At 33.2% G+C, this 13,571-nt stretch overlaps 1 protein-coding gene across 2 annotated transcripts in view; it reads right to left on the minus strand.

The window, feature by feature from the left end:
• Positions 1-13,571, minus strand: part of LOC118179363 (uncharacterized) — a 350,178-nt gene that overhangs the window by 37,020 nt on the left and 299,587 nt on the right. For both annotated transcript variants that reach the window (XM_085817376.1, XM_085817377.1), the window contains one exon: positions 11,259-11,435. In XM_085817376.1, coding sequence (XP_085673502.1) covers positions 11,259-11,435 — 177 coding nt within the window. The remainder of the gene's footprint in view (positions 1-11,258; positions 11,436-13,571) is intronic.

Raw genomic sequence — 13,571 nt, forward strand, 5'->3', positions numbered from 1 at the left:
GAATAATGAAAAGCTATATGCTTTTATTTTGATTCCCTTCTAGAGGAGAGATTTTGCTGCCCAAACGGTATAGTGGTTAGTGTCGCTGGCTGCCGTGCCGAAGGGTCCGGTCTCGAATTCCAGAGATGGGAAGGCATGGATGTTTGTAGTGTCGGTGCAATATGGTGGCAGTCTAAATGTGTGGCAAGCCGAAAGTCCTCTCACGTGGTTTGGCAGAATGGAAGACCTTCGGAACATAAGAATTAAAAATGTACCAGAAAATATTTGGGCCTGAAATCACTGAAGAAGGCAAACTAGGAGAAAATATGTGATGAAAGGTCAGAAAATATTCCAACTGCTTTTAGAGATTTAAAAAATGAAGGATATTCATCCGATTTTGGTCATTATCCCGAAATTCTTACAAAGGCTAAGAAAGGATTTATTCTAAAATTTGGCCTTTGTAGGCCAAAAGATATCGATTTTCCCCAAAATAAGAGAGCAGATCATTTTCTTTCTGTTCATTATACAGTGGGGCCCACCGGTGGCCGAGCGGTAAAGTCGCTGAACACTGGTAGTTCGGTCCGAGATTCGCATCCCGCATACGGGCTGGCTGCATGGGCGTTTTCATGGTTTGCCCCATGTGAAACATGTAATATGAGCCAGTTTCCCTTAGAAAGTCTTCCACGAAGGCACCCCTCCCCTTAGGCAGATAGCCCTCGAGGCTTTGCCATAATCACACACACACATTATACAGTGATTAATAACTTTAGTTAACGCTTCAGAGACAGATTTTGCTTTGTTATTCACTTGAACTTAACAAAGACTATTGTGAACCATGTTGGCTAATTTCAAATAAGGACAGATGTGGTCAAAAGGAATACAGCACTGGCAAACATTACTCATAAGAAAAAACAAAGTGTGAGAGGAGTTCTCATCATATCGCAAGCTGTATTGGAAAGAAAAATTGGGAAGCAAATGACTGTATTGCTCAAATATGGGAGAAATCTGTAAAAGATAAAATTAATTTCAGTTAGTTTAAGAGAGATTAAATCCAAATAAGTTAAAGCAGCAATGGTTACATACATAGCTAATTTTTTACCTGATGTCAAATTATTGGAAGAATATGACGTTGTAAAGACATTAGGTGTTTTTTGAAAGCAGGAGAAATGAGAAAAGCCCTTGCCGGAACTCGAACTAGGGACCTCTCGAATACGCGCTGAGCATGCTGATCACTACACCATGCTGGCATGCCAAGAAGGCGGGAGACATACCCCCTTTTAAGGAGCAACTGGAAGTTAGAGGACCCAATCACCAAGTGCTGGTAGTGGATAATCATCATCCACCACCATTTTAGTTCGGGCGCGTTCGTTTTTATTTCTCTGTACGAACGACCTACCTGCATGGGCCTTCATAGTTTTCCCCATGTGTAGCGTGTATACGAACCAGTTTCCCTTAGAAAGAAATCCAAGACAGCATCCCTTCTAATAGGAAGGTACCCCTCGAGGCTTTGCTGTAATCGCATAAACCAAATCGAATCCATTTGGGTGGGGGGGCGTTACATCTGTACGTACAGACAAAATAATCTTTTTTTCCAAAATGGATTCAAAAGAGATTTTTCCTCGATACTTTATGTTCGCATGTATGTAAGTATGTGTGCACATATATGTATATATATGCATCACCTAACTCAAAAACGATTAGCCGTAGGGAATTAAAATTTTGTATATGGGGCTGTTATAATATCCATTTGTGAACTTCTTTTTTTATTGCAATTGGCAGTGCACATCTACATATGTATCACCCCTTTACCCGGGCCTTTATTTTCACAATCGTGGGTCATAGTCATATCTGTCCCTTACAGAAGTGTTTTAAATCAGTGGTGCACAAACGTTTTTCGACTGCGACCCCTTTTGTAGAGAGAAAATTTTTGGCGACCCCTAGAGATAAATGTTCACAAATACGATGTATATTTCGCGCATTTCTTTCATTTCATTGAATAAAAACATCATCATATCTGACTCATATTAATTTTATTTATAATTTTAAGAAAATACTTTTTGTATAACACAATCAATAAATTGCCCTTTAATGAGATGTATGTGGCTGCAAGTTTCTAATTATCTCATCGATGTTTGGATGTATATTGCTAATTGCAATTCGCATATCATCTTCAGGGTTTAAACGTGAGCGGTATTTAGTTTTTATTGAAACTAGTTTGCTAAATCCAGTTTCACATAAATACGTTGATGCAAATTGTATTAACACTCTGATGGCATTCTTGCATAAAACGGGATATTGTTTTTCCACGGATAGCCAAAATTTTTGGCAAGGCTGAGTCTTAACTTGATTTCGAAGAGTATAATCACTAATTAGATCTATCAATTGCTTTTTCTCACTAATTTAAAGAGTTGAACTACATATGTCAAAGGAAAATGGATCACGAATCCAACCAAGATCGTTTTCAGGAAAATCCTCGAATCTTCTCGAAATATTTTCCTTTAACTTTTCAATGTGATTGGAAATGATGTTTTTAAATGTAAATATATCTATATTATTTTCCTTAATGAAATCGTTAAAGCAGGGGAACATGTCGGTGTTGTTCAGTTTGCCAGAGACTAAGCTTATTCTTAAAAGCTTGAATTTTACTGGCTGAAGTTATGATAGTTGAATTCTCACCCTGCAAGCTCAAATTTAAATCGTTAAGTTTTTCGAAAATATCGACTAAATAGCTCAGCTTCCCTAGCCAAACTTCATTGATATAGTAATAACTTGCCAATCTATGTTTCTTTTTGATTAAAAACATGTACACTTCATTTCTCAAATCAAATATCCGTCGTAGTATTTTCCCACGTGAAAGCCATCTGACTTCGGTGTCTAATAGTAATCTCTCATACGTTGAGCCCATCTCATTGCAAAGTATTGAAAAGAGATGGCTGTTGTGGCTGTTGCATTTAATGTAGTTAATTGAACTAACAACATCTTGTAATAAGTTGTGCAACTCTTCATCCATATCTTTTGCAACAAGAGCTTGCCGATGAATCATACAGTGATTAAAGACCATATGAGACGCCACCTTCTGAATTATACCTCTGAGCTCTTTATTCGAACCTGTTAATGCTGCAGCACCATCAGTACAAACTGCAACACAGTTTGCCCAGGTAAGGGACTTTGTTTCAAAATATTTATTTATTACTTCGAATATTCTTTCTCCAGTTGTTTTTCCTTCCAAAAAGTTCCTTTTTTTTGCAACATAAAAACGTTTCTGTTATATCTTCATTAAAAATAAACCTAACGTAAATAATTAGTTGTGACATTTTAGTAATATCGGTAGGCTCGTCCAGTTGTAAAGCAAATACAGATGAATTTTGTATGCGTTTTATGACTTCTGATTCGATATTTCGTAACATTTCAGAAATCTGCCTAGACACGTTATCTCTTGATAATGGTATTGTTTTTAGTTCATTTCCATATTTATCGCCATGCATAATTGATGTCATCTTAGTTGCTGCAGGAAGGATAAGGGATTCTCCAATTGGGGTTTCATTGTTTTTCCTATTAGATAAGAAACTTCTAAAGAAGCTCCTAATGCTTTCTGAGGTATTGTTGTAAATTTCTTTAAATGTGCACTTTGAATTTTCAGATTTTCAGCTCATCTTCGAAAAAAATCGGCATGTTTATTTTGAAGTTCTTTATGTTTAGTTTCCAGGTGCCTTTTTAATTTCATCATCAACAACACAAAATGTAAAACCATACTTAATAAATTCCTCATTGTATTTTCCTATTTTTTTAGATCGGGCATTTAGTTCAGTATTTTGCGACTCCTCATCAGTATTTGTTCATTTGTTAGCTGAAGATGTACCTGGTGTACATATTACCCATTTATCCATTATGAAGTTAGGGGTTAAATTATTTAAACTAATACAAATAATATATAAAATTTTATCATTTTTTTCCGAGAAATTCAATAAAATTAACAGAGATCTTTCTCTAATGATAGTACATACCTGATAACAAAGAGTAGCAAAGCCCGATAAAAATATAAAAAATCATAATTACACAACGTCACATGATAAAACTCGAGGATAAACTAAAACAATTGCAGGCCAACTGCTACATGCTACAACTTCATGCGAACACTTCACGTCTTCACTCTGACTATCAGATACACCGCGTACCTCGCCATCTGATTGACTGATCAGACAGACTGACAAAGTAGACAGATGTCTTGTTTAGCACCCGCTAAGTCTTTCTGCACCAATGGGCGAAAAATCAAGCATAGGTGCGAAGGAAAGGTTGACTGATCAGACAGACTGACAAAGTAGACAGATGTCTTGTTTTGCACCCACCAAGTCTTTCTGCACCAATGGGCGAAAAATCAAGCATAGGTGCGAAGGAAAGGTATATAGAAAGGGGAGGGGCAATTTCGTATTTGAGGAAAGTAAAAAGGAACTTTGTACTTTGTACGAGTTCAAAAGGCCAGAAAGAAGAGATGGGACAAAATAAAATTTAAAATAAATGGCCCAAAAATAATAGAGGGGGAAAAAAAGGGCCTATAGAAAGAAAAGGAAAAGAAGTAGAAAATATCCTAAAATACGATTGTGTCTATGAGTGTAGTTAAAAGGAGTTCATTTGCAAAAATTAGTGTCTTTAATAAGCAAACTTTAGCTAAGTTAAAACAAAAAATAAAAATAAATGAATTCCTACATGCTAATGTGTATGCCCTTATCTTGAGACCTAACTAGAAAAGACATATATCATCACAGAGATGTACATAATATTTTAACTAAAGTAACATTAACTATTACTGTTCCCAAAAAAAATCATGTATATTTCAGAAAAACAGTAATTGACAAAATCATAAATCCATACACAGTGTGAGTGCATTTCAGCAAAAATAAATTTTACAGTTTATTTTTCTTAAATATTAGTTAAATAAAAAAATAAATTTATTAATTTAACCATTGTAATTTATTATAGTACAAGTTTAACAAATTCCGTCACACTGTATTTATATTTGCTCATAATTCTAAGTTTGAGACCTGAAAAAAAAAAAGTCGGGGATCTTAGTTACAAAAATCACAATCTATACTCATCGATGGTCAAAAGATCCCCATTTTTCCCTCTCAAGAAATTCCTAAGCACGAAAAGGGGGTCTCCGAAGGGTGTGAATTGCTGATAAGAACGGACTACTGATAAGGAATGGTCTATCTGTCCGTCATATTTTAATTGAGTGTCCGTGTTTTAATAGTCTTCGTCAGAAATATTTTAATAGCTGTGACTTACCTCTCGACCGTTTAATCGGAAGGGAGGTCAATTGTAATTTATTTTATTACTTAAAAGAGTCTGGTTCTTACTACCTAATGTAATTTGTTTTGAAGATTATATCTCTGATTTTAACATGTGATTTTACCTTGTTTTGTATATGACTTCATCCTCTGGATTTGGTACATTTGTCAACCTGTTTTTTATTTATTGTATTTTAATTTCATAAATTTTGATCATCTCACCTTGTGTTTGGCACGTCATAATCATCTTTGGTTTTGCGCCAAAAACCCCACTCACTCACTCACTCACTGATAAGGAATGTGGCGTCTCTACGGAATAGTTACGAAGAAAAGAACCACATGACTTGCTACTATTACTAACTATTGTATAATGCTAGAATCTTATGAAAATAATAAATAAAGAAATTTAATGGCACTTTAGTGATAGAGAATAAGATATTGTAAAGAGAACAAAATGTTACTTATCTGAATATTCCGTGTCAGGGTTTCTTTTGGATTTCTCGTATTGATAGTGAACAGCTAACAAGAAATTTGAAGGTTCGAAGAAGCGAAGTTTCCTTTTTCAATTTGATGAATGAGACATTACATAGGAAAGGTGTATTAAACTTTTTTTAGGGAGTTGGAAAACATTTACAGAAACACTTATTTAAAAATTTCGGAGCTACGTTTAGACACTGCCTCCAGCTTTCGTGATCGCAGCGCCAATCAATTGACTGATCATGGAAGCGAATTTTTCCCCTTTCTCTGCGGTTAACGTCTCGTCAAATAGGCGCTTTTCAGTAAAACTGGCGAATTACCGCGAAGAGGGCACTATCTACCAAAGTAAAAAACTTGCGTCATTACACTTTACATACATTACGCATTATGGCCAAAGAAAGAGCGGACAGCATGAATTGCAATTAAACAGTGAGTGACAGCGCTTCACTCTTTATATGTACACTGTATGGTATGCAACATGCAGGCATAATGCATTTCATAAAAATTTGGCGATCCCCAAAAAACTTCTGGCGACCCTCACACCCCTAGTTTGCGCACCACTGTTTTAAATGATGAAAAATGTTTTGGCTATGTCAAATAAAAAAAAAAAAATTTTTAAATTTTTAAAAAAACATAATTTTTGTCAAATAACAAAATTTAACTTTTCATTCGGTCTGCCGGTTCCTATCCTTACACTTGGGAAAGTTTTGTACTCGTTATGAAAAAATTAATTATAAGAAGTTTGACTCCTGTGCGACAAAAACTGAATTTTGATTAATTGAAAATTAATTGAAAATTTGTGATTTTTGATGTCATTTTCAACTTGCCTTGATGGATTGAATAATTAAGATAAATTCATTCGAGGAAATAACTTTAAATGAAATGCAGCAAAAAGTGTGTATAATTTAATAAGAGATACAAGGAAGTAATGTGTGTCCATATCAGACTTTTAACTATTAATACTAATCTTATAAAAATCGTTATCAAAATGTTGGTTCTTGGAAACCTCGATTTTTTTGGGGGGGCGGGGAGGTAAGTACTGTAAATTTATTAGGGGGGCAAGAATTTTTTTTGCATAGAGGCCCTAGAGCTCTAGTTACGCCACTGGCCTCAACAACAGTATGTTGGCCTGAGTGCTCTGCTACTTGAATGTCATAGTCCTTGTTTCTGAACTTTTGGTACTAAACCTTCACAGTGTCATATGATACAACATTAGTACCTAAAGCTAGACACATGATTTGGTGATATTCTGTAGCTGACTTTTTGCAACAGAACTGGAAGTAAATGATGATTCTAATCTGGTAGCACGATAGTTCCATTTCAGACACCTTGTACTTAATGATAACGATATTTTCTTACAAATTTCACAACACAGTGTTCTAAAGCCTCTTTCCTTCAAATGCCAAAAATCATTTGATAAAATATGATTCAATACACCAAAGCACACTGTTTACGCAGATGATATTTGCAGTGGCAGGGGACTTAAAACCTGATATTTTCAATTTTACTATTTAAAAACATGTTTCTTGGCTTTGAAAACATGATTTTCCACAACTTGGAGACTTTTCTTTATTACCAAGCCAAAAAAATCCCAGATGGGATCCTATATGCAAGCTGTTCCCCAGTTTACATGAAACAACACCTGATTTTATCTCGAATCCCAGAAATGTAATACATCTCATAAACAAAAGTATATATGGATTACCACAGTCAGGAAGATGATGGTATGGGAAAAAGTCCTTAAAAAAGAATTCAACATGATTAAAATCAAATCCATGTAACTATAAACTCATATATTTTATCATAGCACTCTATGTAGATGATTTTATTGTTAATGGAAATTTAGTTCTGAAACAGATGACTTCTCAACTTTCTAAATCATTCACCTTACAAGTCAATAAAATACAAATATTTTTGACAAGTGGCACCTAACAAGAATCTGGAAAACGTATTCTAAGAAAACTTTATAACTAAAAATTTTTAAAAACTTTGAAATGAATTAATGTAAACTTGTTAAGATTCTAAGAATATTGCATACAAATCTTGATGATCTAATATTTTCTCCATTTGTATCAAAAATAAAATGTCAGGAAGCATCAGCTTCCATCAGGAATAACAAGAAGCATCATCATGTAATAAAAATTCTAAACAGAAACATTGAAAAACAGCAAAAAGGCTATTTACATGCATTAAAGCACAATCTGCATATTTAATATATAGTTCACACAATGGGAAATTAAATGCTATTTCAGATAAAAGCTGGTGTACCAATTAATAGGGAAATCATTTAGAAGTTATTTTATTAAATTACATAAAAATTTCGCAACAAACAAATAATAATTACTCTCTCTACCACAGAAACTATTGCAATTTGCAAAATGCATGTGGAATTAAATAGCACATCAACTTACCTGAAGAATTAAGACAAGATGATCTAACCAACAAAACCTATAGAAATTTAAACTATCAAATATTAATAGACTGAATAAAAAACTCAAAACAAAGTAGCAGCTCAAGATATATTAATCAAAAGTATTTCCTTGTAAATAATGAATATGGATTGAAGCAGATCATCCTTCAATGCACATGTTCTTAAAATAAAGAAGCCAATATTTTATATATGTATCTACCTGAGATGTGAATTTTTTAAAATATGGACAGCACTAACTGATAAAATTAAATCTTTTAACACAACTAAGGGAGGAATTGATGGTATTTATTTAAGAAAGACTAATTTAGTTTTCAATATTTGACTACAGTGATGTTATTTATTTCTAAAAGAGTAGCGAATTTCATGTGTCTGGTATCAGTTGAGAATGTTTTCATTTATAAGATGTTCAGGCTGTGATGAATGCTTTGTAATAAAATTGTTTTCACCTGTTTCTTTTCTATGTTTATTTTAGAAATATTTGATGTTTAGAAATAGGAAATTTTAGAAAATACGTTGCTTTTTAGTTGGAGAGTCTATCAGAGAATAGTCCTCTTTCAATGCATTCCCTGACTTCTTTAAGCATCTTTACAATGCTCTAAAACTCTTGTTTTTGAAAAACTCTCTTCAAAGGCATTTTGCAACATTTTAGGCAGTTTTCCTTTAAGTTATACTCAAGAATGGAATTAGACCACACTTATTCCCAAGCAGTATCAGTGGTGACCACATTCCAGGCTTCAATCATGTTTATAATGCAGAAATGATTTTTCCAAAACTTCTTGTACGTGGTTGCCTGAAAGCACTGCTGAAATAACACTTCGGCATAAGCAGTCTTACTAGTGGAGTAGTGGTATAAGAAAGGAACTTGATGAACTCAAAATTATTTACTAAGTCATGCTAAAGGTCTGGAAGATGAGTAGGAGCATTTATCAGAACCAGCAAAACTCTCAGTGACAGATTCATTTCTAAAAGATGTTTCTTCACTGCATGACTGAAGACATCATTGATACTCAAAAATCAAGATTCAAGAAACCCAAACTTTGCTATTAAACTTCCACATGATGTTTAACCCTTAGAAAACTGAAGCCTTTGCTAACCTGTATGCTTAAAATACCAAACACCCTACCCCGTTCATGACCCCTTCCCTCCCCATCCATTAATGCACAAAGAGGAGTGAAGATTTCAAATGACATCCTTTCTACTTCCTAACAAAGAAGCTTCCATTAGCCTTTTAGGACAAGCTGTCTGCAATAAACTGATACAATGCCTTTCAAGAAACTGCACCTGATACTGCATACCTTAGGGGGAGGGTAGAATACAACAATGCAATCTCGTCCATTTTGGGTGGTTGTGCTCATTTGAATGAAAGGCAGTCCCAGGTGTTTTGACCTTCAAAGGGTTCACTACTGCTCTGAACCTTGTACTTCTTGAAGGCTCAAGAACTTTCAGAATTACACAGAAGCATTAGCTTGATTTTGAAATTCTCATCTGCATTAATAGAAATAAAATGAGATGGCCTTTCATGACCAGGCATTGTATTGTCTTCTGCTGTAATGTACATCATCTTTGATACCTTTTCCCAAAAGAAGTCCCATCTTATCGCAGTTAGAAAACCTCCTTGCAATGGGCAACATCTGGAAACCATGAACTTCTGGAACTCAGCAGCGAACACATCTGCCTAAAAGTCTGAACTTTCAGTTTCTCCTGGCCTCACAATACCATGAATGTCACTTTTATTAAAATTATTAAACCATTCCCTGCTCGTCATGAAGCAGCTTTCTTCATTTTCTGTCAATGTATCTCAATGTAAAATATGAAATTAGCATACAAGGCCTTTACTTTCTTGCAGAAGAATCTCTTGATTATAGTATCAACTACTAACTGCTCCTTTGTCCACATGAGAAGCATGGTTTCTACATCTTCCAGAACTTCCTTTACACTCTTGTGACTCTTTTCGCTCCCTTGTATCTTTTTTCTTTTTTGATACTGTGCAAATTGCCTCCATACACTTGTTACGAAATCTTGTGGCTACTCACAACAGAAGAAACAACTCACATCAAGAAATCACTTGCATATCTTATCTGTGCTTCTTGATTATCTCCTTTTTAGCTACTACTGTGATTATCTCTTTCTAACTGCCTTCTTCTCCAACCTTCTTCTTCATGAAGGGCTACTGTTGCAGTAGAATTATCAAAGGACAGTCTCTATACTTAAAACACAAAATTTAAAAATCGCTTTATGCAGACATATGTGATCACAAAGCTATATTAAACAACATATGCTAAAATGGTCACTTGCTATACAAACAAGACATGTCTATTGAAGTCAAGCATGGAAGACAATACCCACAATATTACACTAATAGAAAGAAAAATCATTTACTCAGTTATGATCACATGACACTTGACACACAAAGCACATGACACTTGACACACATATAAACTGCTCATATTTCAGGACCTCATCCATTTATCAAGTTAAAATTTATTACAAATTTTGCTCAAACCACTTGCAGATCAAGTTTGCAGCCTAAGGTTTCATTATACTTTTAATGTGTTTAATTGAAAGGAATGGGTTTACTAATTACTATTATGAAGCAAATATTCATGAAACTGCACATAATTTCTTCACATATTTTTTATTGAATAGATGGCACAATTGGAGACTTTAATGACCCAATGTACAATTTTATTATTGTGAACCTCCATATAATCTTGACATTAGGCCAGAGAAGTGTTCACTTCCCTTTAAAAACCATAAACATAGAATATCTATTTATCTGCAGGAGCTCTGCAAAAATTTCTGTTCAACAGTTATATATTTCTTGTTCAAACATTTCTAAAACTAAATTTATGACCAATATAGGTACAAATATGTTCATATTTAAAGATTAATTGGTAGACACTGAATCAATGATTTGAAATTAACTGTTGAAAAAAATCCTTTGTAAGAGAATTGTAGTAAAATTTAAAATAATGGAATCCTTGTAATAAATTTAAAAAATAGATTACAAATGAAATTTTTGGTGTTTTGATTTAACCTAGATTCACTCCTCTGTTACTACCATTGCAAAAGCAAACTGATAATACCTGGTGTGTTCACTCCACTCCACTCAAGCTTTTCACTACTTTCAATAGGAACAGTCCAATTTTCAGGATCTGGACTTTTCACTCCTGTAACTTCTTCAGGGGTACGAACATGAGTGAGAGGAACAACTGATGAATGTGGTGTAGCTGATTTGATTTCATCAGAAAACTGCTTCTTACCTTTAAAAATGAAATTTACTTAATCATATGCAGCCAAATGTTTCAAAAATTATAAATACAAATTCTTTTTAATTTGCAGTACAAGCCTAAGAGTATTTAAATAATAACAAAATATCAAAGTTGTGACTAGTCATGCATTTTAAGATAAATTCAGGTTTATAATCACAGTTAAAACTACTATTGTAAATGACTAAAATAAAATAGCATTTACAATTTCTGAAAACTGCACGAGTTAAAAATTTAATTCTTACGTTTTCCATTCCCTCTACATGTTAGTAAGATGCAATGAATGAATTAAAGAGAAAAAATGTCATTATGGCTTTTAAAAAAGGGGGAGAAAAGATTCTCCCAATCTATTTTTTTTAATTCTAAAATAATGTTTTGACAAAATTTCTTACGCATGCATCATATTAAAATGTTCTAAAATATTTTTACTATAAAATTTTAATACAACTATTTCATGAATATAATTTGTACTATATGCTAGTATCTGGTTTTAATACTATGGGGCAATTAAAAAATAAATAATTCACATAATCAAAGTTATCATACAAAGAGATTTATCAATGCAAATTATTATTCACATTCTCAAAATGGTTTCAGAAAGAAAATATATGTTTTTAACATTTAAATTTCAATATATATATATATATATATATATATATATATATATATATATATATAAAAGTAAAATAATCTGAAAGCTTTCAGGTTTTATATTACACCCAAAGGGGCCTTTTTTTAAAAAAAACTTTTTGTGTGTTAACTTTATATATTAAATATTATGTTCTCTGCACTTTAACCATAAAATTTAATTCAACAGCAATATCACACAGTAATTTAAAAAGAGCACATCTTTACAATTTCGGATACATAATCTCACGCACTAGAGACTGGTTCACTGCTTAATATGAAACACACCATCTTAAAATAGACAACACTTCTGTTTTGACTTAAAAAAACGCAATTTCGTTTAATATCTGATTTATTTTCACTTCACAAATATACAAAGATTAATGAGACAATTTACATGTATGGTTTAACATAATGATCAAATGATCTGTACATCTTAATGATTAATAACAACATTCAATATTTCTATAACATAAATTAAATGCTGCGTAGCTTAGACCAGTAATTTCTTGATCACCACATTCCAAACAAAACTGGGGTCTGAAATTTATAAAACAAACTGCAAAACGAAGGACTAAATAATACCAAACAGGAAATGCTACACTTGATAGAAGAAGCAATAGTGGCATTAACTGGGCAGGAGATACTCCGAACACAAAATCCACACTGGTGTATATATATATTTCAAACAGAAATCATAGACAAGAAACAAGATTTTTTTGTCTTATCTTCAACATATACCGAATGCATCTCTCCACCTTTAACTCTGCAGGAGTTATAATGGATGCAATAACAGATGGAAGACTTATGTTTCATTCAACAGGAAGCTAACATTATACTCAAGGACAATATATTCTGTATAAATCTGTCTAGAAAAGAAAAAGGCAGCAATAACTGCTGCATTTTTCTTCACATCAATGTAAAATAACACTACATCTGTGATTTACAAAACCAAGGAATTGTTAAATTACAACACTGCAACAGCAAAATGATGTATGCAGACATGGTCATAAAGCATTTGCCTAGACTACAACTGGAACTTTAGTTGAAAGAGCCAGTCTCACTTCGAATGGAACAGCTCATTGAGTGGGAGACTATTAGAACTACCATTGAAAATGGATTTGTACAATCAGCAGATATTTTTTAGTATCTTATCCATTATTAATTATCAAAATTATCCATTGTTAAGATAAGAGACTTCCATTCTACTTTAATATTTGCTTTCTGTTGGTAATCTGTGTTTAGATAATAAACAAAGAAATGAAACATTCCTTCAACAATCTGAACTTTCTTTACATATTTTCAATAACACTGTATAGAAGACAAATATCATAGGTATCATTTTTGTTTCACTGCATAATTATATCAGTATGTAAATAAATGTAAACTATATTTAAAATATTAAGCATACTCAATCTCTCAGCCAATATATTATAAGGTCTGCCAAAGAGTTCTGTCTGATAATGTTATTTCAAGTTTCAACACACACATAGGTGTTGATTT

The sequence above is a fragment of the Stegodyphus dumicola genome, chromosome 5, assembly GCF_044657685.1.
Source record: "Stegodyphus dumicola isolate Sdum_Otavi_A_Nest chromosome 5, ASM4465768v1".
In the NCBI taxonomy this organism is placed as follows: domain Eukaryota; kingdom Metazoa; phylum Arthropoda; class Arachnida; order Araneae; family Eresidae; genus Stegodyphus; species Stegodyphus dumicola.